The sequence below is a fragment of the Plectropomus leopardus genome, chromosome 17 (genome assembly GCF_026936395.1).
Source record: "Plectropomus leopardus strain MGB_pleo_1.0 chromosome 17, ASM2693639v1, whole genome shotgun sequence".
In the NCBI taxonomy this organism is placed as follows: Eukaryota; Metazoa; Chordata; class Actinopteri; order Perciformes; family Serranidae; genus Plectropomus; species Plectropomus leopardus.
In genome coordinates, this window is record NC_142192.1 from 1,182,729 (window position 1) to 1,210,664 (window position 27,936).

Sequence of the window (27,936 nt, forward strand, 5' to 3'; positions counted from 1 at the left end):
CATTGACATAACTGGAGAGGTAAAAATAGCCCAATAAACATGCCATCAGTGTAATACAACACCTCAAACGACATCCTCCAAACACCGCTAACAGCATAAAGGAAAAATATCATCTTCATCGTCTTGAAAAATCGCCGAAGAAGAATATGACCAATAAGAACACTGGTTTTAGGTCACGAGAACCGGAAACAACGGTCACTTTGCGGAAACCATGGCGGAAACAAAGCTGATGAATGACAACAAATGCGGTTATTTTGTACTATGAAATAAATTTGCTGTCAGGTTTTGTCGGTGTTTTATATCCGCGTTTATGGTAAATAATGCCTTTTACATACACCTGCTAACACGCTCGTTTCCGGACTGCAGTCCCAGTAGGAGTTTTGCTGTGAGTGCTTTCACGACTGAAACGTAAACACTCGAGTGAGTTGTAGAGGAATACACACCAACACATGGAAATAGCAGTTCTACGCTGAATATACATAAACCGAATAAAAGGGCAAAACCGCGGAATAAAAATTCGTCAGTCAGATGTTTGTAGGTCGCTGTGCTCAAGTAGCAATGGCCGACGCCACAAGAAATTACTAGATTTTCAAAAGGACTGAAGTGCTCTCGCGGTTAACGGCAGAATCAGTTGGACCGAGTCTTCCCGTTGACAGAGACGGTGCATTGAGTGACTTAGCTCTTTGTTTTTGGAAACGTTAGAGAATGAAGCTCCGCGTGCAGCTGCAGTGTAAAAACCTGCATGAATACCTGAGAGAGCTGAGCCCGGAGATTCTGGACAGATTGTACAACCACCCAGCCACGTGTCTGGCTGTCTACAGGTATGATGGCTGCACCACACATGCACTGATGGACATGTTCATGTGGACATATGACTCCCGGAGACTGTGCTGTCATTTTTTTCTGTTGTTTCTGATCCTCTCCAGGGAACTCCCCTCTCTGGCCAAGAACTATGTGATGCGCATGCTGTTCCTGGATCAGCCTCTCCCTCAGGCGGCAGTGTCATTGTGGGTGAAAATAGACAGTCAGAAGTAAGTCACTTCACTTTGTCATGCCCTTGCTAAGACTGTGAACCAGGCAAAAAAAGATAGTGGGGCTACAGTTAAGTAGGTTTAATGACTTATTAAATAAGCAGCATGAGCAGCATAAGCAAAAAAGCATGTCATTGTTTTTGACTGTGCCCACCCCCGAAATTCTGAGTACAAATGATTACAATCTGGCCTACACATAAGAGCACCTATTGCTCAAATAATACGTAAAAAAACTCCTTCATCCCTGTCTCCAATCATGCTTTAAACGCTAAGAGCAGATGGAGGTATCTCCTTTGGTTGTCCATTACCTGTGATGATGATGAAGATATGGTGACAGCAACAGCACATGTTATATTTTAGCATGAGGATGTGGATGATGACAATGACAGAATGACAGTAACAGTACACATTGTACTTGTAGTACTGATGATAATGACGATGATAAGGTGACAGTAACAGTACACATTGTACTTGTAGTACTGATGATGGCGATGATAAGGTGACAGTAACAGTACACATTGTACTTGTGGTACAGATGATGATGATGATGATAAGGTAATAGTAATAGTACACATTGCACTTGTAGTACTAATGATGATGGTGATTATAAGGTGACAGTAACAGTACACATTGTACTTGTAGTACTGATGATGATGACAATGATAAGGTGACAGTAACAGTACACATTGTACTTGTAGTACTGATAATGATGGCGATAATAAGTGACAGTAACAGTACACGTTGTACTTGTAGTACTGATAGTGATGGCGATAATAAGTGACATTAACAGTGCACATTGTACTTGTAGTTCTGATGATTATGACGATAAGGTGTCAGTAACAGTACACATTGTACTTGTAGTACTGATAATGATGGCGATAATAAGTGACAGTAACAGTACACATTGTACTTGTAGTACTGATAGTGATGGTGATAATAAGTGACATTAACAGTACACATTGTACTTGTAGTTCTGATGATTATGACGATAAGGTGTCAGTAACAGTACATATTGTATTATGGTATTGATGATGATGATGATGATATGTATGTGACATATTATAATTGTAATATTGATGATGACAATGTTGGTGTGAGAGTAACAGTAACCGTTTATATTGTACTTGTAGCATTGATGAAGTTGATGATGATGACTGGGTGATAGCAGCACTCCATATTGCAATCGTAGTATTGATTATGACAATGTTGATGATAGAGTGACAGTAGCAGTACATATTGTATTCTAAAACTGATGATGTTGATGGTGATATGAGAGTGGCAGTAGCAGTACATATTGTACTTCTGAGCTATATTTCAGCATCAGCCTGTATTGTCCTGGTGCTGCATTATTGTGACTGTCATAACCTTTTGATGGTACTGTATACTACACTAGAAATGGTTACATCACTGTGATCTGTTTGGTGCCATTTTTTACGCTCACTGAATTATTATAGGCCGTATGGAGTTCTGGTGGACACTTGTTAATCTGCTGCTGTGGAGCTTGAATGTTCCCAGGTCTCCCTGTATACAGATTAATGTCAACAGCTGTATGTTTCTGTCTCATATTGTTTGTGCTTTATGTGTTTTCACTTTGACATACAATAAAATGTGTTTCATTACACCTCCGGCAGCATTGTAGGTGGGGTGAACCATTTTGATTAGATTCTTGTACCAAATTTTAACATCTCTGTCACTGACCTGTTACCAGGGAGTTTCATTCATGATAAGCTAATCATGTATCAACCATAGTATAAACAATTCACATTAAATGCAGTTTTTTTTGGCTCTCTTGTGGCAGAGATTAATTTGAGTAGCCAGTATCAATCGAATTTTTTTTTAATCCATAATTTATAAACTTGGTTCAATTTGAAATAAAATGGGTAGAAATTACAATTTCAGTCCCAGTACATTTCGTATATATAATGACATTCCCCACCAAAATGTCATAAATGCCATGTGGTCTCTCTGCTTCTAGTTATTTGTTCCGTTTATTAAGTTGACCTGTTTCATTTGTTACAAGTTTATCATGTTTGGGTATTTAACTCTTTGTTGTGAAAAGAATGTGATGGTTATTTTTAAAAGAAAACTCAAGACCTAGCTTTTTAGTTTGTCTTTTAATTGAATTTTACCAGTTTATTTATTGACTGTTTATACATTTCGGTCTGTTTTTCTAGGTGCTATACTATTATTATTATTATTATTATTATTTTAACATTTTTATCTATTATTTGTTATATTATCCCTTCATTTTTATTTATTTATTTTAAGATTACATTTGATCAAATATTAAGTGTATTTTATTTATTTATTTCATTCATAATTAATATTATATTTATTTTTTGGTTTTATTCAGCTTCAGGTGTTTCCTCACTTAAGGTTGTGTTTTCTCAGTTCCTGTTTTCAATGAGAATTATTATTTTAGCTCTAATTAATTACGAAGACTCACATGCCTATGTACTTGTGTGCAAGTGCATGTGTGTGTGTGCTCGCGCACGCTGTGCTGTGCTGCTGAGGGGCTTGTGTACAGTGGGTTCAGTACAGTGGGGGGGGGGGTAATTTTGGTTTTATTGTATGAAGCACTTTGTGTTACAGTTTTGCTTGTATGAAAAGTGCTGTATAAATAAAATCTGATTGATTGATTGATTGATTGATTGATTGGTTACAACAATTCTCTTATCACGCCTTGAACACTGTGTAGGCATCAAAGGCACTGCTTCGAGTTGGTTTAAATCGTTAAATCGTACCTCTCTAAGAGATCATTCTTCGCCAGTTTTCTTCCACAGTGGCTCTGACCTGCGGGGTCCCCCAGGGGTCAGTTCTAGGCCCTCTACTGTTCTCCCTTTATATGATACCCCTGGGGTCGATTTTTAGGAAGCATGGTATTCCTTTTCACTGCTTTGCTGATGATGTGCTGGTGTATTTGCCGTTAAAGGTCCCTACCAAAGATTCCCTTCAGGCCATGCTTAACTGAATGAGTGACATTAAAACATGGATGGATTTAAATTTGTTAAAATTAAAACAAACAAAACAGAGATTGTCCCGTTCGGTCGCCCTGACCTGGTTCTGGTGCTTTTAAATTAGACAAACAGGTCAGCTCAGTGGTCAAGTCCAGCTTTTTCAGCTAAGGCCTCTAGCCAAAGCCAAGTCCTATCTAAGCCAGAAAAACCTGTAAAAATTATCCATGCTTTTATTACATCTCGCTTAGATTATTGTAACTCCCTGTATGTCGGCATTGACCAATCAGAGCTTACCCGCCTGCAGCTTGTTCAGAATGCAGCAGCTCGTCTCCTAACTAAGTCTCTGAATGGACTGGCCCCTGAATACCTGTCTGAAATTATTAAATTGCATCAGCCCCCCAGAGCCCTAAGGTCAGCTAATCAGGTGGTCTTGGACATTCCTCGATCCTTTTTAAAAACTAGAGGAGATCGAGCTTCGCAGTTGCGGCTCCCTCTCTGTGGAAAGCATTACGTCTCACTGTGAGGACTGCAAATAGCCTCTCCACTTTTAAAACACTGCTTAAGACACACCTGTTCACTTTGGCCTTTGGCAGAGTATAGTTGCTTTTATTCTTTCTATATTTATTGTATTTTTTCTTTTTTATTGTATTGTTTTTATTGTTTTTATTATTTCTGCTTATTTTACTGTAAAGCACTTTGGTAGGCCACAGGCTGTTTTAAATGTGCTATATAAATAAAGTTGACATTGACATTGACATGACAACAAGAAATCATAATGGGTTCTCGATTACTTCAAAGAAAAGGAGTCATCTGTATCCTGGTAATGACTGTTTTGGGGTCACTAGGCCTGTCATGATAACTACATTTGGGGGAGGAAATATTGCTCCAGAAATAAAGGTGATAAACAGTGTTATTGTCATTTAAAGACCGTATTATGCCACTGAGATAATTATCATCTGATTAGCATCATAATGAAAGAACAGCATTTTTAAGAGCAATGGACCCTTCATTCTAAAAGGCATACTATGCAGGTTTGCAAACCCAACTTTAAAACTTGGCTCCTCCTCCTCTGGTCAACAGACAGCAGAGACAATCAGATGAGCTCGAGAGAGAATAAAGAGAGCCAGCGGAATTAACAAGAGGCAGATAATGTAATTTATTCACGGGGCTGGATCATGGTCCAGCTAACTGAGTAAGATGTTCTTTTGCAGGCTTGAGCTCAAGGACAAGTTGCTATGACAACAGCTTCTAAAACATTTTAAGACAGCTTTAGAATAAAAAAAAGACTACAGGATGACACCTGGGACAGCAACAGCATGACTCACTGTTAATGTGACTGTGTCTGTCATAAATCATCAACTGGTGATGACACTGTCAGGTAGCATTTGGGCTCTGTTCATGTCACCACCAGAATTATATTCCTACAGGGTTTAAAAAAAACATCTTAAATAATTGAGGTGACAGGAACTCTTCATCTTCAGGGTCAGCAGCTGTTTAATCATGTGTTCAGTGGGAGAGAAACTGGGGATTTAAGATACAATGCAATATGATACAGGACGATATGATACATTAAGATAATCCTTTATTAGTCCCACAATCGGTAAATTTGTTTTATTACAGCAGCAAAGGGATATCAAAGCAAGGTGTGTACAAGATAAAGCAAAAAGAACATTATAGACAGACTAGACAAGACACAAAACGCAATTATTAATTGCATAATTTTACAATTGTGATTTCACATTTCCTTCCTTTTTTTTAAATTGTGATATGCACTGATGACAGAACAATTGAAAACAAGTACAACAACATATAAACAATCGAGAGACATACAATGACACACAGTGTGAGCGGTTGTGAGTGTGCACGAGCAAGAGAGATTCAAATTCAGAAAACTTTGTCTGACAGAGAATAGTCTTACACGTGGCTCAGCATACAGTGCAAGACAAACTTGGACAGTAAACATACAGCATGTGCTACTAAAAAAACAAAAAAAAAAACAACAACTAATACAATTATTTAGACTGGGTGATGAGTGTTTGTAGGAGGAATGAAGATATGAAGATATATTATGTCTACAAACTACTGCACATAAACAACATGAACATGGTTTTATACAGAAATGATTGTGTAGTGATTTCACATTTCAGGTGCTAACTACTTGAGTTCACTGTGAGTTTTTTGTCTTTGGTGTCTCCCTGCAGGGATCATGATGAATGTGTCTCAGTGTTGGCAGGACTCCGCCTGTGGCACAGTCAGCAGCTGCAGGGCGGTCTGCAGGGATACATCTTAAACCCAGTGTTCAAAGAGAACCTGAGGATCGCTCTGCTCGGCGGGTACGTCTGCTCACTCTCCCTCTTTCTGTTTAAAATGGATTTGCAGCTCTGTTCCACTTATTGACTGTTGTTTGAAGTGAAAGACTCAAAGAGACTCCACTGCTGTATGCACACACAGGGGCAGAGCCTGGGCAGACGAGGGCAGCACTCTGGGTCCTGACCGCCACGCACGCGATATTGAGAGTCTTGACCGCTACGCCATGGAGCGCTGGGAGGTCATCCTGCACTTCATGGTGGGTTCTCCCAGTGCTGCTGTCAGTCAGGACCTGGCTCAGCTGCTGGTTCAAGCAGGCCTCATGAAAAGGTATGTAGTAGTGATAACACTGTAGAGAGCACTGACCAGTTTAGTTCTACTTAGTACATACCTGGGTCCCAATTTTTCAAGAGAACATTTAGCCCCTTGAAACCTGAGCAAACTGGCTTCTTTGATTTCTTTGAAAAACATGGGGAAATGGAAATGACTTGAAGAAATGACCCAAAAAATTATTTTAAAAAAGAGTACAAGAAAATTACCCCAATAAATTAGCAACAAACAAACAGAAAAGGAAAAGAAGAAGGAATGTATAAACAGACCTGGAATTGACTTGGAAAAAAGTGCTTGATAATAATAATGATAATTTTGTAACCTAATTTTGTATATATAATAATGGTTATTATAAATATACTTCTCTGGACATTTTTCCTTACCTTATCTTTAATAATGTTTTTTAATCTACAAATTTATTGTAATTTGCAGGACATTTCTTGCTAAATTCCCTATTGCCTCTCGCTTCGTGTTCTGGAAATAAATCAAAACAAGTTGCTCAGTTCAGGGGTTTAAATACTTGTGAAAGGCGTCTGAACACAGCGCAAAAAAAGTGATTTGTAAAAAATTATCAAAAATTTTTGACTACGATCTTTGGAAATATATCAGTGTATATATCATCTAATTGTCAGATTTTTTTTAGCTTAAAATATTGATCTTAGTTTTGGCCTCCACTACTGATAACACTGTGGGACTAACTGACCCCTTGCTGAGCTCGACCACTTAGTTACTGTTGCTACACCTGCCAAGCCATCCTTAAGAACACTGCATATACACAGTTTACAGTGTTAATCGAGCCAAATTAAGCACTGGAAATTCAGTTATTAAATATTGACTGAAGATATTTGATTGAAGACAAAGGCAGCTCCTCATTTTCAGACCATGACCACTAAAGTGTTGCAGGCTGATTTTATCAGCTGTGATCTAGTTAACATCAGCTCAACACAGTCTCAGACTCACTTTTACATTTTTCCAGCTGATGCATATGGAAACTAGAAGTGCACTCAAAGAGCGTAAACCTCCCCCAAGGTCAGTGCCCTATCTTGCAATGTCAGTGAAACTAAAAAGTAATTCATGTATGCTCCCCGAGATTTGCATCTACTCCAAAATGTAATGGGTTCCTCTTTGGCGTGCTACAGCCTTCTACCAAGTTTCATGAAAATAAGGCCAGTAGGCTTTTTTATCCGTCGGCAGAATTAATAAGAATGCTGCAAAATAATCTCAATGAGTTTGATTACCCGCTCACATGATAAAATGTTGACTCAGCTCTGTGTAATGATGTAATGAAGACTGAGGCTAAAGCTAACAAGTCCCCGGCTAAAAGTCAGTACCCTCATCGGATGATTGGTCACATTTATGCTTAATTTCCACACAATATGGTCACATTTATGTGAGACAAGGCTCTGAAGATGAGGACAAATCAATCAATTTGGAAAATGACTCCAGTGAACTTTGCCAAATCAAATCAAGAGCAGGACAGAGCTTGTAATGTTCCCATGACGCTGATAAAGGCAGCATCCAGGACTGACTCCCTCACAGTGGATGTTCAGGTCCTGAATGGGACTCTTTCTATCGTAACTGGTTACCTTTTAAAAAGCTGTCTTATGCTTTTGGTTCTGGGAAGAAGATGAAACTGACACCAGGTGCTTTTTCATCACATGAAGTCAGTGAAACAATGATGAGCTGATGTTCATACTTAAACTTCACTTCACTGACACCCCTAATGACAAAGACCAGACTACTCCATAACACATTGTCTTTACTGTCTGTAGAATGAAAGTGAAAGTGCAGCCATAGAAACTGTCTGAAGTGTGAAACCATCACAGGGAGGATCATCATCAGAGGACTCCAGTGAATTTGGACTCCATTCATATGCCTTCAGCTGTAGATTGAGTTGTTGTTGTCAGGGACACAGAGCAGCTCTGTGCTGTCCCTCATGTTGTCCTGTCCTCTGCTCTGTTTGTTAGTGAGGCAGGAGAGGCGCCCTACATCACCTCCGCTGGTTTCCAGTTCCTCCTCCTGGACACAGCCTCTCAGCTGTGGTACTTCACTCTGCAATACCTCAAAAGTGCTCAGGTACTTGTGTGTCATCCTGATGAGCTTTCAATAAGTTGGAGCAGTGGTTGGAGGCTCTGGAGTGTCATTGGCTGTCATTACTCTGATTAATCCATCTTGAAGCAGAGAGGGCTCGAGTCAGTGACATGAGCTGCTGCTTCGATTGGCTACAGTGAAAACCTGCAGACTCTCAGGTCACTGTGATCCATTTCTAGGATTTCTTCTTTCTGCTGCACTCTGTTTAATGGCCTGTGTAAGCCTTATCAATGGCCTGTTTGTGGGAAAGAATGTCTGTTGCTGGGAGTGGAATGAATTCAAAATAAAGGGGGACAAAGTGGGCCTAACTAACCGTGAACAGCCATGAAACTGCAGCATGGATAAACTAATTCTGACTGAGGAAGCATTCCAGGAGTCAGGTTAATTTATCTCTATCCTTTTTGTTCTGTCTGCTCTAAATTATCAATCATTTCCCACTAAAGGCGAAAATGAAACAGGCTTAATGCAGTAACAAATGGGACTATTATTAGGCCAATAAATATAAATCAAGATTTGATTAATTCCCTATCACAATTTTAAAACAGAATTTAGACCTTCATGGTGAAAAATTTAAATGTACTCACAGTGGGTTTCATTCATGAAACCTTAATAAATATGTAAATAAATCTGCACATAAAATGCCTTGGTACTAAATACCTACACTGGAGTCATGAACGCTGTGGGAAAAATGGATTTGATCGTAGGCATGTGTGTATGTTTATGAATGCCAATCAATCGTAAATTGATGGTGCTTTCCTGCTAGTCAGCAATCAGAATAGTTCCCCATCCATGAAGAGCCAGTCAGCACCATATAAAGAAGTGATCATTACTATGGATAAATGATCCTGTCCACCTGCTAACATGTAGCAAACAAAGAAAGTTACTTTGGGTGAAGTGGAGTTGAGGGAAAACTGTGGTGAACTGTCTCGTGCTTAAATGGCACTCTGACAGGAGTTTGAATGGACTAAATCAAGAATGAAAGCAAGACAAAGAGCAGGGAGAGCGAGGGAAAGTGACGGAACAAGTGGGGAGAGATTGAGGGTACGCAAGAGATGAAAGGAAAAAAGCAAGAGAAAGGAGGGCTGCAAGGCAGCTTGGTTGGCAGTGTTTGTTTCATGTCTCTGGGACAAATGTGCACACTAGAAGCTCAGAACAGAAAACAAGTAATACTGTATAAGGGTAATACTGTATTTACTGTGGGAACTATGAGAGTGTGGCTAACTCTAATCCTGCTCAGTGTTTATTGTTCGAGGCCGACATTTATTTGTAAATTCTGGATATTACCTGCTAATTATACCTGCTTTTCTTTATGTGAAAATACCAGCTCATATGCGTGTCTTCATTTGTGTATCTTGCAGTCCAGAGGGATGGACCTGGTGGAGATCCTGTCCTTCTTATTCCAGCTCAGTTTCTCTACTCTTGGCAGAGTGAGTGCACAGCAGTTTGTTTCTGTTCACAGTGTGGTGTGCGCGCATGCTGAGGGTTCACACTGGATGCAGAAGCGCCCCGATATGTTAATTATAGCGCAGCCGCCTGTCAGCAGTTGCCTGTCCGTTCAGGAGCGCATTTCTCTGCATCGGTCAGCTGTGACTCTCCTTCTCTGCTCCTTTCTAATTACACCAAGAGCTCTGTCCTTGTCTCTCTGTCCCTGCTTGTTTGCTTGTTTCTGGCTGTGTGTCTGAGTGTGTGTGCATCTCTGTGTGCCTATCTGTCTCTGTGTGTTTACTCGTCTCTCTCCCTCTCGGTCTAGACACGCTGACAGGCATTTTGGAAGCACTCGGTGCATATTTTATAATTTATCATGATCAGATCACATATATCATATCTAATATATCCTTTATATCTTTTATAATACAGCATGCAAGAGTATTTAATAGTGTGCTTTCCTGCCAGATTGACTCGCTGAAAAATATAGACCAGATGCCAAAACTATCACCACAGATGGTGAGCCTGCTGTGGAGCTCAGGGCCGTGGAGCTCTGGGCCGCGGCGTGTCCAGTGTTCAGGAGTTCAACATGGACGCTGAGAGCAAGCGGCTGGCGCTCCGTGAAAATCAGTGCGCCCTGCAGCTATTCAGCAGTGTGAACGTTAGCAGAACTAAGTGTTGGAAACATTCAGGGCTCAGCCCAGCCAGGGCGGTCCGGGTTTTTTTTCCCATTTCCAGCAGCTGTATGCACTACATTTCAAGCCATTTTGAGATAAGAGATAGCTTAAATCTGTACATAATGATAGTTGCCACAAAGAAAATATTATCCTGTAAGGCATACATCCTTTTTTGTATCTGTATCTCACTGTACTGTATGTTCTCCAGCTGTCAGCATTATTTCAAAACCATCAAGCCTGTGTCATGCTTCTTGCAGTCACTTTGAAATCTTGCTGCTTAGTTGAAGTTTCTGTGTTGTTTTTGATCATGTGTTGTGTGTGTGCCTCAGGATTACTCAGTGGAGGGCATGAGTGAGTCATTACTCACATTCCTGCAGCACCTGCGGGAGTTTGGACTTGTCTTCCAGAGGAAGGTGAGACACTGAAAAGGATTAAAGATCACTAATGCTGAAACCCTGCCAGTACCACTTCCTCACCATGAAGAGAAACTGTGAGGACCCTCCTGGGAAAGTCTCTTTTTCCAGTTGTTTGGTCAGTAATTCTCAGCACATGCATTGTAAAGACTCTGGCAACCCAAATCACCACAAACTTTCTTAATGTGTAATTTAGGGTCTTACATGCATAATAAAAAAGATTAGCCTCAATCCAAATCTGAAATATTGTAATTTTAGTTTTTTTACAGTTTCCTGAAGCTGGTTGATATGGGCGTGGTTATCCCTGATCCATATCACCTAATATGGATAAAGACAATCAAACATTCAAAGTCAGCTGTCAGTTGTCAGTTCTTACTATTTCAAGACACGTTTCCAGAGGCTTTAACAAAAATATTATGATGGAAACATATCAGTACACTAGTGTTAAGCACAGCTGAATAGTGTGTCTGGGCTCGTGTGTGCTTTTGCACTCTGCTTGAGCAGATGTCACAGGGCGGACTGCTTACAGGTGGAAGTCTTTATATTGTGACATTTTAGTTAAAATGCATGTGTTCAGAAAGTGCCGATCATCTGGCTGGAAAAACGGGACTAGGATTATATAATCTGAATTAATTGTGTGAGAGTTTCTAAACAGATGTTGTCCTTTAACATATTTGCACTGAAGTTTGCTAGTTGTAGCCAGGGATTTGATTTTAATTCATTTGTGGAACTAATGCTAGCTCTGACATTGATTACTTCTCACAGGAATGTGTAATGACCAGTTAAAGTTACTAAACTGAGTTACTGATTAATGTCTTTTAAGACAAATGAAATTTTTTTATTGATTAATTGTCACTTTTTGGAGAATCCATCATGTGACAAATGATGAATTACGGCCAATTGCGTTGGGTGTTATGTTGGCCCTGCTAAAAAAAACATGAATTATAAAAGCAGCATTTGCTGAGACAAACACTCAGTTTAGAATATGTGTATGAAACTGAACTAGTGAAATTAATTCAAACATAAGAGAAGATATAGTTCTAATATCCTAGTTTTATGTAATTCTTCTGTTTATTGTCATCAGAGGAAGTCGAGGCGGTACTACCCGACCAGACTAGCCATCACTCTGGCAGCAGGAGTCACTACCAGCTCTTCCTCTTCCTCCTCCTCCTCCTCCTCCTCCTCCTCCTCCTCTAATTTGGCTTCCACCCCTGGTACAGGAGATGCAGGCTACATTGTGGTAGAAACCAATTATCGAATCTACGCCTACACAAGTACGTCTGAACCCTGCAAGCTTTTTGTGCTGCATGTTAATACTGATAGATACAGTACATTTTAAACAATGTTCACTTCCCTGATCATATGAGAGCATTTGTAAGAAGGTGGAATGACTCTTGTATATTCTTGTTTTAACAACAGCAGTTTGCTCTGGCTCCAAATAACTTGATACAAGTGAACTGCATTATACAGTGAAAATCAGAGACACAAGACTACCCACACATACAGTCAGTACCAAGATTTCAGGAGAGACTTTTTTGAATAAAACACCTCTTGCTCTTCCTGAAAATGACATGTTCAGATGGCAGTCAGTCTCATGTCTGTGCGCGCAGTACAGACCAGGGGCCAGATACATAAAACTCTACGTAGATTCACCACTAAAACTGTGTGCACACACAGAGGCAGAAATAAGCATGAACCTTCTATTCATTGTATTTATAAAGCCCTGTGTACATGAGATTCTGTTTTATAAATCTCAATCATGGTTGCGCTGGGTACATTGCCAACCGTTCCTTATTTCTGGGACCTAGGAGACGTGTTCTGTATTAAACTGATACGGACTGCACTTTGTTCCGTATTTTGGAAAGTCAGTGATTTGTGTTCTGTCAGAATGAAACCATGCAGCTACAGTCTCCCTCTCTCTCTCTCTCTCTGGTCCGTTTCACTCAGTAGGCATGACTGTAGCCTGGCTGAGCAGCACATGCAGCATTGTTGTAACGTCGCTGCCCGCAGATATTAGTACTGTATTTTCATATATAAGCACATTCCACTCATTTATGAAATCGTACAAGCTCCTGCACAGCCCATAACACGTCCCAGTGAATGTTTCAAAATAAAATGCCTTTTATCAGCAACTGATGGGATTCTGTCCACAAAGACACAGTCAGATAGCTTTTGTTTTGAAAGGGAAGCAGGGAGGTAAAACAGACGCCTTTGTATTTCCTTATCTATGTGGCGGGGGATACTTTTAGACTGCAGTAAAAAGTGGTATAGAGTCAATATAATCGAAAAAAACACCATCTTCACTATCCATTTCTGCTGACAAACGCGCGTCACACCCAAAAAAAAAAAACAGTGAGCCACTGTTTCTCTAAATGTGCTGCAGCTGACATGCAGCGGAAATGCACATGACAAGCGCTGCTCAGACTGGCAGTGTGCACGCTCTAACTTGATAACATGGGCGCCAAATTAAAAAACAACACGCTCGGGGCCGCTCACGCGTGCTGTGTGAAACGGGCCTAGCACAAAGACTGGATGCAGGCGGAAGCAGGTAGCCTTGCTCTGCCCAGTGTTCATTAATCCATCTGCCAACATCTCTGAAGTTTAGCATAATTTATTAACCGTCTCTGTATTAACTGGGTCATATTTTCTTGTTTAAATGTGGTTCGTTGCAGCAGAAAAGATGCACAACTTGGCATCAGCTTGGAGAAGCTTTACTGACTTGTTTGTGTGTCTCTATCAGACTCGGAGCTTCAGATTGCTTTGGTGGCTCTCTTCAGTGAAATGCTGTATCGCTTCCCCAACGTAGTGGTGGGTCAGGTAACAAGAGAGTCAGTGCAACAGGCCATCGCCAACGGCATCATGGCACAACAGGTACTCAACTTACCAAAAATAAAAAACATACAAACAAAGATAAACTCAGCACTTTTTAGCACAGCATTTTTTAACTGTTGGTACCAGAAGAGGTACCAGGAAAATGTGCGTTACCTGAAATTGCCCATATTGTGCTTCGTGTCTGTATGATATGTTATGAAAATTGTTCTTACCCAACCGTAAGCGCTGATCAGATTATCCTAGAAAATGTCAAGCTGAATATATGAAGTTTTGTTTTTTCATTACTCTCCAGATAATCCACTTTCTAAGGACCAGAGCTCACCCTGTCATGCTCAAACAGGTACAGCAAACCCACCTCTCCTGCTCACACGGAAATCTAATAATAATTAACTGGATGTTCTTTAAAGGGTTTGCACCATGTTCTCACCCTCCTCTGTGTGTGTCAGGCCCCAGTGCTGCCTCCAACAATCACTGATCAGATTAGACTGTGGGAGCTGGAGAGAGACCGGCTGCAGTTCACAGAGGGTGAGTTTACGTGTGTGTGTGTGTGTATGTGTGTGTGTAAGCTTGCATTCTACAGGTTTTACTTTGCTGTAAATGCAAACTCAACACTCAACTTGTCGTAATGAATTTAGTTTAGGGTACATTTCCTCAGCACTAATACTAAACAGCAGTAATCAACACAGTCATGTTATAAACACCACTCAGCTGAAAATACCACACCTCTTTAACACAAATACGGTTTCATTCACAAATGAATGTCAGTCAAGTCAAGTTTCAAATTAAAAGCCTCCAAGTGGCTCAGAGAACAAAATCCCTCCTTTTCCTGGCAGGCTTTTGAAGTCACACATCTGCAGTGCAGTTTTTTGACAGTAGCTTTCTGGCAAAGAAAAAACTGCAAGTAGAAGCACCTGGAAGTCATTAGTGAATGAAAACTGTGTTAAGAGGAGAAGGTGAGAGCAGCAGAGGGGTGACTGTAGGAGGGTTTACATTAACCAAACAAATGGAAATTGCAAATATTAAATATGCCTAATTTTTTATCTGCCACATAATTTATGTAATTATGACAATTACAAATATAGTTTTTTTTTTCCCCTTTGACCTTTTTCACTATAAAAAAAATCTAAATCTACTAATTTCTTGCAATTTTATGGAACATGTCTTACCTAGTTGCTCATCACCTATTTACCCAATTTATGAAACTGAATTTTATAAATTATGAAATATGACCAATTTGGTCAATGTTCCAAAATTTAAATAGCTCATTTATGAAAGACGTCTGAAATCTGCATTAGAAAAGTGATGTAGATCCTGGTTTCAAAGGGTTAATGAATGGCCTTCATCCGTTTATGAGTGCCATGGTCAAACTCAACCGTCACTGGAGTACTTGCATTGATTTGAGAGTTTGGTGTTCAGCTTCAGTAACATTTGTAAAGACATTTTTTGCATTATAGCAAATATATGTGTTTTGTAAAACAGCATTTAGGAATTCCCTTTCACACAGACGTTGATTCGGAGCTGCTGCTACCTCTGCTGCAGGTTTAAGGTCTGACAACTCTGTCCCCCCATTGCAGAATCGTACCTTTAGGCTTTAGACACAGAAAAATGGTAAACTGGGTCCAGACTGAAAAATCCTGAGATAAAGAAAGCTAGTGGAGAGGGGAATGTGTGTGTGGTGCAGCTTGAGCTCTGTGTGTAGCTACAGTGAAGCTTGTGACTGACAGATGTTGGTCTCCCTCTGCTGATAGAGCTGAGTCAATAGAGCAGAGCGGTAACTCTTGCTGTCTGAGCTTTTGGGCACAGTAACAGAGAGGCTGATTATTGATGTGGTGCTGGCCTTAACCCCATTCCTCACCTGTCTGTGTGTTGTTTGTGTCCTGCAGGAGTGCTCTATAACCAGTTCCTCTCTCAGGCGGACTTTGAGGTGCTGCGGGACAGAGCTCAGGTTGGTCTTTCCCCTATCTCTATGAGTGAATAATATCACATTATCAATATTATATAGATTTTATTTCATTCTACATCTCTACATAATTTTCACTGTAGCCCGTCTCTGCATGTTCTGCTCTCACTGATCACTGCTGTTTTACGTCCTGTTCAGGGGTCAGTGTGGAGGATTTAGGGGATGTTTTGGCAGAAAGGAAGAATAATAAAATAAGCATGTTTTAATACATTACAGCTAAACAGCAACATTATTTGTATAGTACTTGTCATACAAACAAACTGTAATACAAAATGCCTCATACAACAAAACCAAAATCTTCCACTGTAACCACCACACACACACACACACACACACAGACACACACAGACACACACAAGCGCACAAGCACACAAGCACACAAGCTTGTGAATATGTGAATAAAAACACAAAAACTGAAAAAACACACCTATAGATAGAAAGATTAAAAAAAGAGTAAATAAATAAATAAAATAACAATATTAATAATAATTTTTTAAAAAAAGTAAAATACTCTAATTGTAAGTAAGAGGTAAATGAAAGGATAAACAGCACAAAGTAAAATAGTGAATAAAAATGTAAATATAAAATATTAAAAATAACGAATTATATAGGGAGTATTAAAACTGTAAAACATACTAAATGTATAAATAAATCGTCAGTAGATAAAGTTCAATTAAAAGCCAAACTAAAAAGGTAGGTCTTGAGTTTGCTTTTAAAAATATGTTTCTGCAAACATTTGAAGTAGGAATAGGCAATGCAGTAACAGAATCATGATACATATTTGATCTGCGCTGCTTAGTTTTACAGTTTGACCGCAGTTCACGAGCAGTGACTGACATGATTGACAGCTGTGTCAGAGACCCCTTGGCTCCAATTGGTTGTATTTGTTCAGGCAGCAGATTCCACAAGGAGCATTAGGAAGAGAAGCATGGCTTTTTAAAACTTTTTTTATTTATTTTTATTTTTTACAGATTATCTGTTTAAAGTACTACTGTCAGGATATAGTGACAGTTTGAGCAAATATGACAAAGATAATGAGTTATATTTATAAAAGTGAACAACTGTAGTTTGCACAGCTTTTTTTCTACTTGTCTTTCACTGAGTATAAAGCTAGTATTTCTGCACATAAAGGTTAAGCCACACTAATATTGTTAGTATTATACTATTTGTTGAACTACATTCCACGGTTGGCTCTGTAGAAGTGATATGTGGGTTGGGCGGGCAATGCAATCAGAAAATATCATATGCTGTTTGGCAGGGTGGGTCAGAAAGTGACAAAGCAGCATTTCTAGTAAGTTATAAATGAAAAAAAGGCCGCATGAAGCAACATTCTCTTTTATTTCTTTTATATTTTCTCTTAATTTTCTGGTAAGAGAAAATATAAGCAAAGTCAACAGGTGCACCAAATGCTCTTTACCACCCAAATCTGCTCAGACCAGCTGTGTTCAATGATTAATCCCACTGATCATTAGTCACCTGTTAGCATAAATAACGCCCCTAAACACTATATAAAGGCAGGTTTTGTGCCATGTGCAAAGACTCTGGGGCATGGCCAAGACTGGAGAGATATGCCCAAAAAAAGGCTGTAAGAAGAGGAAGAAGTTCTGCAATAGTAAAACAGCTTGTCCTCATGTACAGTATATATGACAAGCTAGAACAATTGAATGTTGTGTGCATTAAAAATGACGTATACGATTATAAAAATAATTGCCAAATAATTTTCGTATTATCGTTTCAGCTGCACTTGTGTAATTTCATATGGTTTGTGCGCAAAAATCCAAATTTTAAAAGTAGTTATCTGATAATAGTAGTGGAGTAAAAAGTACAGTATTCCCAGTATTGGCATGGGATAAAAATACTCAAAGTAAAAATACCTATGATTTGCACCGAAGTATAGTACTTGAGTAAATGTATTTAGTTACTTTCTAGCTCTGTTCAGTAGAGGGATGCATAGGACTGAAATTATAGCAATTGAGATTTATGAACCAACAAGAGTAGTTTTTCTTTGGCCCTAAAATTTAATACTCAAATCATTAAAGTTACTCTAAAACATTATCTAAATGTGATTAAATGATATTCATGCATTTTTAAATGTTTCTCAAGTTTAAAACTTATTTTTCTTTGTGCTGGACAACAACTTGCAGACTGTCAAAATGAGATGTTTTTCTCTTATCTTGGTGAGAGTGTCTCGACTGCTCGTAAAATGAAGCCAAGGTAACATTGGTGAATCCCAAAAATCAATGAGTGCTAACAAAATAAAAACAAATCATGGATATGAATGAAAATAAGAAAATGTGTTTGTAAATTGCCTCTTGCATGAGGCCCATTGTGCACAATAGTGCACCTTCTCCATTCTCCGTAAATCTCTCACTCTCTTTCTCTAAAACACACACACACACACACACACACACACTCACGTCACAGTGCTCAGTCCGTGTACTAACGAAGGGGTCTTGCAGCCATCTAACGCTGTTACTTACATTTATTATTGAAAGAAAGTTGATTTAATAAAAAAGCCAAATTAATTGAATCCACTGTTATTCAAATAGGGGATTTTGTTTGTGTTTTTCTCTAAAAAATGTCAACAGACATTTGAAGCTTCACTCAAAACCTTGAATTGAAGCTTTGAATGTAAAAATGATATTCAGTATTGCCCCACCTCCTACCAATGTTAGTCAAAGGCCTCTGGTTGAAAATGATCCGGCCCTCCATCTCCTGACCTCTCACACTCACTGCCACTCTATCACCATTTAATGACGTCATCATCGGCTCCCTGCAGTCTCTCTGCTTCCTGTTAGATGACCCCTGTACCTCTGTGCTGACCTGTGTGGAGGCCCTTGCTGCTGGTTAATGGAGTTGTTGTGCTGCAGGGTCTGGGCTGTTTGGTGTGGCAGGACGTGGCCCACCGAGTGATGGTGGTGACGCCGCAGGGACACAGTGAGGTCAAGAGGTTCTGGAAGCGACAGAAGACTAACGCTTAACTGGAGGAAGAGAAGCAAGGTGCAGCGATGTCACTCCTGCTGACTGTTCTTCCTGTTACATCAGGATGTTCTTGCTGCCACAGCTGGTGTCAGCGCCGACAGACAGTGAGGACATAATCAAACTATTTTGTATGTTTTTTTATAGAATACTGACTTTCATATGTTGTGGATTAAATGGTGATAAGATGACCCCATCTGCTCATTTTTTTTTCCCTCACTGAGTAGTTTTGTTACTGTTGTAGGGGTTTAAATAGGGGATTTATTAATTAATTAGCAATTAATTCAGATTATTTATTACTTAATAAATTAATACCAAAATACGCAACTATAACAGATAATGCAAAATTATGAATCAGAAACATATGAATTGGTATAAAGATGAAGTGGAGTAAGGGGACTCAACTTTGGCTATCAGGAACAATAAGTTTACATTAAAAATTAGAGTTTAAAACCTCGGAGCACCACCCATTAAAATAGAAAGGTCCATAGCCCATTTTGCCTTATAAATTAATCTAGTCTCATAATTTGAAGTTTGTTACAGAGTTCTTTTACCATTTGTACAGGGACCTGACATTATACACACACACATCACAAGATCAAGTGTCTTTATAAATGAAAGTTTTATTAAACTACTCACTACACAGCAAAACTACTCCTAACAAAACTACAAATGAATGAGTTTAAGAATAAGTACAGATACATGATGAAACAGTGAATACAGCAAAGACACAAAGTGAATAAATGACTAAATGAACAAACTCATAAATGAAGCACCAATAAAATGAGGGGATGAAAACCAGAGAGTAACTGAATTAGAGGTGCACTGAAATAGTGCAAGATGATCAAGCAAATGAAAATTTAAGATTAAAGAAAAGTCAATGTCAAGCATTGATCAACAGCAAAGAGACAACCTATCCCTTAAAACATACAAGGAAAAGATAAAGAATTAGAGAATAACCCATAATTGTATTAACGGGAGATCCTAACCTAGGTCTAACACTGTGTGTCCCCATCATTTAAGAGCATCAACCCCATAAAGGCACAGGAAAGATCGTTTCACCTTCCTCAGAAGTTTCGATGCCAGAGAAAAGGTTCACTCTGGAAACCGCTCCTGCGGTTCTGGTGGCTGGCCTCGCTCAGTTTGAACGTTGCAAACTTGGCTTAAATTTGTTTCCTCCATCTCTCTCTCTTTCCATGTCTAGCTGGGTCATCTTCTGACACCTCATGTGGCTGAGAAGAGATCACAATGACAGCTTAACAGACTTCTTTTCATTTAAAGTCTCTTTTTGTCTCACAGTCTCTCTCGTGCAAAGTCCTCTGGTTCTAAATCGTCATTTAGAAGACGTGGCAGGGGCTGTTGAAAAGATTTTCTCTTTCAATGTAGATTGAAACACACAAGCAGTGCTTGGCGGTCAAGGCAGGAGAAATACACTCCTTCCCTCTATCACTTCTACTGTTTTAACCGTCTAGATCTAATTTCTTGCTAAAGTGTTGATAAAGTTCAATACAGGCCTTCAAATCTTCAATATTTGAGACTATGATGCTCTCTTCTGCTGATGGAAACCAAACACTTATGAGAAAAACAAATAATTCTTTGGCAGATCATTAACTCAGGAAAACAGTATTAACCACGTTTAACAAACAAACGAATTGGTGCAAAATTAAGTAAGTGTAATACCACAATGTCAAAACACTAATATAATTAAAGGTTGTTAAAGATCCTATTTGAGTAAAGGTATACAAGTACTAGCATCAAAATATAATCTAAGTATGAAAGTACTTAATATGACCAAAGGTCTATCAACAAAACCTATAATTAGAAAATCACAGTTTGCACGATTACAAACAATATAGCATCTGCACACAACAGTGTAAAGGAAGGATAATTAAGATACAGATAAAGGAGATGCATATCAAAATGCAAGTCTGAACTAAGAGTCTTTCCATTCAGTGTGTAGCATGCTGCCAGCAGGGGGTTATGAAAGGTCACACACCTCCACACACACACACACACAGTCACAGCTTGTGTTTGTGAGTTTGGCGTCAAAATAGGCAGGTAAGCAAAGTTTCGGTTCTGTAGGTTTGAGATCTTAACACAACATTTCAAAGTACGTTTTACTTTGAATACGAAAATCAGTTAATGTAGTCCTCTTACAGTCTGTGTGTCATGTGCGGATGTGTGTCACATGTTGGTTGCACAACAAAGACATAAATTGTCAGTTTCTATAATGTAGGGATCTCCTGATGTCTCCTTGAGTCTTTGCAGGAGCTCAGTTGACAGCTCCTTGCCCCAGTTGAATCGTAAGTTAACTCAAATTGTCGGTTGGGCAATAAAATCTGACATAATTCAGTTCTGCTTGCTTACCAGAGTATTACGTTCAGTTGGGATTTTAGTAATCATTTTTTCTAATTTTGCATTATAAATGACCAAAATAACAAAAAATTTTTAGGTCATTTCTGTTTTTTTTTTTGGTTTTTTTTCTTATTTTCAGGTAATTTTCATCTAACTGTTTTACTTATTTCTTGCTAGTTTTTGGGCAATTGTAAAATTTCTCGCAAAGCATTTGGGAATTTCACCATGTACAATCTATCTATCTTCAAAAGATCCAAGGAATTTGAAAAATCTCAGAACCAAGACAAAACTGAGAATGAAAAAAACAAACATAAAAGATGTTTAAAAAAACTGCTTACAAAAAGCTCTGTGGATTATCTTAAGAAACCAGGTTGTGATTTCTGTAAGGAGATTTTGTGGTTGAGTTTTTTAAATGTATTTTTTTGGTACTTTGAGAACCACAAGCTGAGTGTCATCTAGTTCCATCATTGGAGAGAAGGCAGACATCTCCACGGCCAGTACCTCCAACACTCAACTCACACCAATCTATGTCAATTAATAAATGGCATTACAGGTAAGAGGAAAAATATGTACTTTTGATTTGAAAGTGAACTGTCCCCTTAAGGTGAAAGGCCACATAGTACAAATTATTTAAATGTACATAAAGATTTGAGTCTAACTTTGCTCTAGTTTTAAAGATAAACTCCCTGATTTTGTCACAACACATCAACAGTGAGTTAGGTGAAAATCTGGGTATTTGGGGGGCAACTGGGCACTGTTATAGCAGTGTATATATGCCTCTACTAATATCTGAGGCTCTAAAACCTTTGGAGATGACAGTGGACCATCTCCCACAATGCCCTGAGAAGACATTTATATGATGTACAGAAAGGACATCTACTACTTCCAGAAAAGACATCTAGAAGACATCCCGAAAATACATCCATATGACACAGACGGAAGAAGAAAGTAGAAGGTAGATTTATTAGTCATTTTTTAAACAAAGTTTAAAAAACAAAATTTCATTTGTCCTAGATCCTGCAACATCTTTGAAGTTGATTAAAATCAGCAGCTACTATGAAAATTCCATCTGGTTCTTTGGGCAATGTAGGGATTTGGCTTTAACACGGGGCAACCCTCTCTGGGATAAGCCCTCACACAAGGGTCACCACTTGTTAAAATATGACTATCAGAAATAATTAATGATTATAAAAAATAATTAATTATTAATTCTGTTAAATAATGTGACTTATTCACATTAAATCACCTCGTGGGGCACCATTCCTGGAAATAGGAAAATGAAATCCGAGCAATAAAATCAGTCTCAAAATACATTAAATTTTCAATCTGGGACTCTGATTAATATTTATATTAATGATTATAACCGAAACTACCATATTTAATAGTAGGGTTAAGGATGTCGGAGCTCCTGACACAGTAGGTGGTGATTTACTCACTTTTGTAATACTGAGCAGACAGCAAGTATGATTCCAAAATACATTTATTCCAAAAATAAAGCAAAACAAAACAAATACACAGTGTATCCTAACTACTAATATATGCAAGTGTGGATGTGTAAGGTGTGTGTGATTGTGTGTGAGAGAGAGAGAGAAAAAGAGAAGAGGTGTGTTAGTGAGTGTGAACACACCAAGAGGCAGAGGTGAACTGACTAACAACAGAAGCGGTAACAAGATGCCAGATTTAAAGATGCTGGATCAAAGATGGCCGCAGAGTGAAAAAGGTCTTAGCTGACCATATGGGTGATTACACAAAGGAACAAAGAAAAGTTCCTTCTCTGTGTGCCTCTGTTGAGAGCCAACTTCTGAGTGCATGTATGTGATCTAATATTCATATAAGGTGCCTTGGTTAGTAAAAATGATGTTTAGTTGCATGGAAGACCCTGTCCGTGTGAGGCATTAACAAACTAAGTCCAAACCAACTGATAACCCAATAACAAAGAGATCAGAACAACGACTCATTCGATAGCATTAACATCAACACATGTTACACATGATATGATGAAAGACAAAGTAAACAGTCTTGCTCAGCCTGTACTTACAGAGATAGCAGTTCAGTGCAATCTTGGTTCTGCTCTCCTTTTGGCTTGAGAAGTTAGCTGTGGCTTTCTAACTTCCGTAAAGTCTCTTTAGGCTGGGAAGGTAGAGCTGAGACAAGGCTGCAGCTCCTGCTGTAGGCTTAGATGTTGAAGTGGGAAGGGCAGCGCAGGTCTTCCAGACTTGCAACCTTCCTCAGAGGAGGTTGGGAGCGATAGCCTGAATATTGGCAGATGCTTCTCTTCTTGGCTTGGTGACATCCTGGGGGGGTCACCATGGTGAACCAATCCTGTCTGGAGATGATCCATGGGAAGGGTCTAACACTAAGGTGCGAAAGCCAAAGCTCCCTGGAGGTTGAGAGGCACATGATTGTCCCTTTGTTCCAGAGAACGAGGAACATGCAGTCTAAGCCACCATTTTCCAATGGAGCTGGCCTTACGGAAAATGCCTTTACATTTATTTATTGATGCAAAACATGGACTTTTTATTAAAAAATGCACGAAAAGGAGGGCTTCCTGGACTCAAAAGTCAGTCTGTTTGAGGTGCTCTTAAGGTGGGGATATACTAAGATTAAAAATCAAAAAGAAAACTCCAAGGCACTCTCTTACAATGTTGAAATGCCTTTATTTGTATGGCATGGTCATGTTGAACCTTAAAAACACACTCCTATGCATTTCAGCATACAAGCCTTTGTAGGTGTGTGAAACCAACTTTTACTTTTTGGGACTTTTTTTGTTACTTTTGGGATTATTTAACCCTGATAATGTGTCTAGATTGCAACGCAAGGTGTGTGTGTAAAATCAGTTCAGTCTGGCAGAGCCAGTGACGTCTGGGAACAGGCCAGATGACTACCATGAAGAGAATGGTGACAGTTGGAGAGACAGCGGATGACTGGAAAGACTGTAACCGGGGCAGGGAGGGCCAGCTCCCCAAACTACTGCTGCCAGCTCCCCAAACTGCTCCTGTGAGGGAGCACCCAGAGAAAGCTACGGAAAACCCTAAAAAGTTATACCCCAGGCGTGCCCGAGGGGGGGGGTGCGACGCACAGGTGCCACACCTGGTGAGGCGCACCTGGTGAGATGCACCTAGTGAGACGCACCTGGTGAGACGCAGGAGGAGCCTGGCCTGGAGTCACCCCACAGTGCCAGGGCCTTCCATGCCCCACAAGGCCTTCCTCAAACCTGGCATTCAGAACATCGACAGGTTTAGTGGCCTGCCGCCAACAAGAAGCAGGAGTGGAGCCAGTTTGATGAGGACGTGGACCTGATTCTTTAAGCCACAGCCAGAGGGGATGCTGACTGGAGGCTGCAGACAATGTTGATCACAAGCAATGCTGTTGAGAGATTCAACACAAAGGAGCAGCAGTCATTGGCTGGACCAGGGGGGCCAAACCGATGGGAGGGAAAGATCAGCCAGCTCCCACAGGAGCTCAGCGTGCTTAGATGCCAGTTCAAGCAAGCAAGTGAGGAGGAAAAGGTTGGTTTGGTAGAGGGTGTCTGGATTCCCAAGGAGGAGAACTCAACCACCATCGGGCAGGTCAGGAACATGTCACTCCTCAGCGTCGAAGGAAAGATATTCTTCAGTATCGTTGCCCGGCGCATGACAGAGTTCCTCCTTGGGAATGTGCACATTGACACAGCTGTACAGAAGTGTGGAATCCTGATGAAATTCCTCAACACCATAGTCACAACCACGCTTAGACAGGACATAGTTTTTGTGTCGGAATCATCTAAGCAAGTGGTCATGCTCGAATTGACTGTGCTCTGGGAAGACCTAATGGAAGAGGCCTTTGAAAGGAAAGGGCCAGGTACGAGGAGCTTGTTGGTGAATGCCAAAGCAGGGGATGGAAGACACAGTGCTACCCCATGGAGGTCGGGTGCTAAGGATTCACTGGCCAGTCACTCTGCAGGGCCCTCAAGCAACTGGGAATTAGGGGGCTGCACAACAAGAAAGCCATCAGGAACATCACTGATGCTGCTGAAAGGGCATCACGATGGCTGTGGATTAAAAGGGGTGATCCGTGGACCACATGAGCTACCAAGACATAAGTCGGGAACTGATCACTCCCAGCTGGGTTGCCTGGGCAAGGATGTATGATGACCCCAGGTTACATCACTGATGATGTGTCTAGGTTGCACTGTGTGTAAAATCAACCCTTTGAAACTGTAGCAAAATGGTTTGATTCCTTTAAGAAAACTTACGGTGGTCCAGAAACATTAGAAAGTCCCCCTCTAATATGAGTGAGTCGATGATTTAAGACGATTTTTGGTAAGGTTCCATGTTACTTTTTGTTGGATATGGATTGCTATAACTTGGCAGGTTATGCTGTCATTTAAATTGGTGTAGAATGTAAATTATTGTGTCCCCTTTTGATTTTAAGCACCTGCTCCACCAAAGGTCTCTTTTTTAAGTACTTTTAAGTTAAATGATCAAAACCAATAAAATAAAAAAAATCATTAACAAGGCAATGTATATAAATATATGTAAATATCTTAAGAGACAAAGCAAACAGTAAAATAAAAATGAATTAATCATTAAATATGCATATCAATAAACCATTCAAGAGAATTCAGAAATCATTCACAGTTCACAAATCATTCAAAATGTATAGGTTTATAAATAAAGCAATTTCATGCGACAGGATTATTAAGTTAGCAGGTGAGACAAATGGGGGGAAAAATGTTCTTTATGTAATATATTTAATACATTTCTCCCATCTTTTTTCAAATATAGGCTATGTATTTGGTTCCTAATTCTCATAGGGATCTTTTCCATTTCATATGTTTCATTCACGAGATCTTTCCATTTATGATTAAGTTGTCATTTTTTAACCAATATCTTATCTGTTTAATTATTGCTACCATTATCATTAAAAATAAATAGGAATCTTTCACTGTGGGTTTTTGCTAATGAAGGTGCCAAACATTTCAGTGATTTCTTTTATTGAATTCTCTGAAGGTCCCTGTGCAGGTATGTGTAGCAGAACTGAACATGTCACAAACAGTTGTCCACAATAAAGGCGCGATGTGTGTTGAGACATTATCAGTTTTTAAATGACCTTTTAGTCACACAATATTTTTTGTTACATTTTCCTTTTCCATTGTGAGGGATGGGATTATTGTTGGACTGCAAAATTAGGCCTACATTTTTTTATGTCAGATTGTCTAAAATCAGATTAGCCTATTGCATTATTCGAGGTGTAAATAGCTAACAATAAAAATGAACAAAAAAAATGTTATCAATGTGCATTATGTGCACAGAACCCCTGTACCTTAAATCTGATATTTTTAACTCCATGCAAATATATGCGATTATTTAATAGCCTACTATTAATCATTAAAAAGTCATTACAGCCTCACGCACACTTCTGGAGGGTTAAGACTCTTTAAAAAGTGTGTAAAAATACTTAGGACGTAAGAAATATATAGATTAGAAACTCTGCAGTGTAAAAACAGAGGGAGAGCTGGGCAGAGTGGTGCGGAGTGTCACTGAGTGTCAGCAGCAGCCTGAATGAGTGAAGCAGCCTGGCTACTCTGAGGCTAGCATTAGCCACACTGTAGTGTCAGTACTGCAGGCACAGCAGGACACTTTAACACTTTAACTATTTACACTTTCCCAGCAGCAGCTTTTCACCGTCGTCCCGTTAACGGCAACACCCTGTTGTTCTGAGAGGCTGATAGAAACGGCAGCAGGGCGACAGGCCGCAGATGGAGCCGGGCACGTCGCGTGAAATTCCGAGCGCCGCGCGGTTCCCTACTCCGGCCGGTGAGCGAGAGGAGACCCCGGGGGAGGAAGCGAGAGGCGGAGAGGGGAGCACCGGGATGCTGAGGCGGAGAGGAGCGGACGAAGACACCGCCGAGGAGGAGAAGGCTCAGTGTGAGGATGAACAGGAGGACCGGATGAAAACCGGAGAAGAGGAGGATGCTATCGACAAACACGAGGAGGAACTGGACCCAAGAATTCAGGAATGTTACTAAATTATTTTTATTATCGAAGGAGAAAAGTTGACGTACTCATTTATATGTTTCCCCCCATAAATCACCCATTTTTACATAAGTTCGTAGGGAATATTTTCCAAGCGAAGCGTTATAAACATGTAAATATCCCCAGCAGCAGTGTGCTCCTGTCACAGGCTGGTACCCGGGATGTGCAGCCTCAGGGTGCATCTCCGCGCTGCCTCTGTCCCCTCACTTGAGCTCTCCGTCACTGTTGTCTTTCTGTTTGTGTTCTGCTTATAACGTGGATCATCTCTGTGTTTCAGGAGGAGCTGGAGCAGCTCAACCAGGCCAGCGATGAGATCAACAAGCTGGAGCTGCAGCTGGATGTGAGAGAGTAGTTTGTTTACCACTCAGGATGTTTGTAGTGTTCTCTGGTACTCCAGTTATCGCCAGTGGTTGGAGAAGTATGCAGATCTTTTGCTTAAGTAAAATTACGAATATCACCCCTGTGGAAATACTCAAGTTGCAAGTAAGTCCTGCATTTAAAATGTTACTTAAGTAAAAGTAAGTAAGTATTGTGGAAAAATATACTTAAGTAGTATATTTAT

The 27,936-nt window shown here is 39.8% G+C and overlaps 2 protein-coding genes across 3 annotated transcripts in view; both read left to right on the forward strand.

Annotated features, from left to right (window-relative positions):
- The first annotated feature begins 162 nt into the window (after window positions 1–162).
- Window positions 163–19,193, forward strand: gtf2h4 (general transcription factor IIH, polypeptide 4). The gene is made up of 13 exons (XM_042506477.2): window positions 163–821; window positions 927–1,031; window positions 6,190–6,321; window positions 6,440–6,625; window positions 8,593–8,701; window positions 10,075–10,143; window positions 11,148–11,231; window positions 12,316–12,505; window positions 13,972–14,102; window positions 14,356–14,403; window positions 14,510–14,588; window positions 15,947–16,008; window positions 18,894–19,193. Exons 1-13 carry the CDS (start codon window positions 706–708, stop codon window positions 19,002–19,004), a joined length of 1,422 nt encoding a protein of 473 aa, XP_042362411.2. The 5' UTR covers window positions 163–705; the 3' UTR covers window positions 19,005–19,193.
- A 7,643-nt stretch (window positions 19,194–26,836) lies between these two features.
- sh3bp5lb (SH3-binding domain protein 5-like, b) overlaps window positions 26,837–27,936 on the forward strand; it is a 37,734-nt gene continuing 36,634 nt past the window's right edge. For both annotated transcript variants that reach the window (XM_088090239.1, XM_042506642.2), the window contains exons 1-2: window positions 26,837–27,350; window positions 27,647–27,714. In XM_088090239.1, coding sequence (XP_087946365.1) covers window positions 27,098–27,350; window positions 27,647–27,714 — 321 coding nt within the window. In that variant the 5' untranslated portion in view covers window positions 26,837–27,097. The remainder of the gene's footprint in view (window positions 27,351–27,646; window positions 27,715–27,936) is intronic.

Excerpts from the sequence above, each read along its gene's own strand:
- gtf2h4 (XM_042506477.2), top strand. The coding sequence starts at position 706 with ATGAAGCTCCGCGTGCAGCTGCAGTGTAAAAACCTGCATGAATACCTG. Across the intron at positions 12,506-13,971 it reads TCGAATCTACGCCTACACAA|ACTCGGAGCTTCAGATTGCT; the intron begins GTACGTCTGAAC and ends TGTCTCTATCAG. Across the intron at positions 14,103-14,355 it reads ACGGCATCATGGCACAACAG|ATAATCCACTTTCTAAGGAC; the intron begins GTACTCAACTTA and ends ATTACTCTCCAG.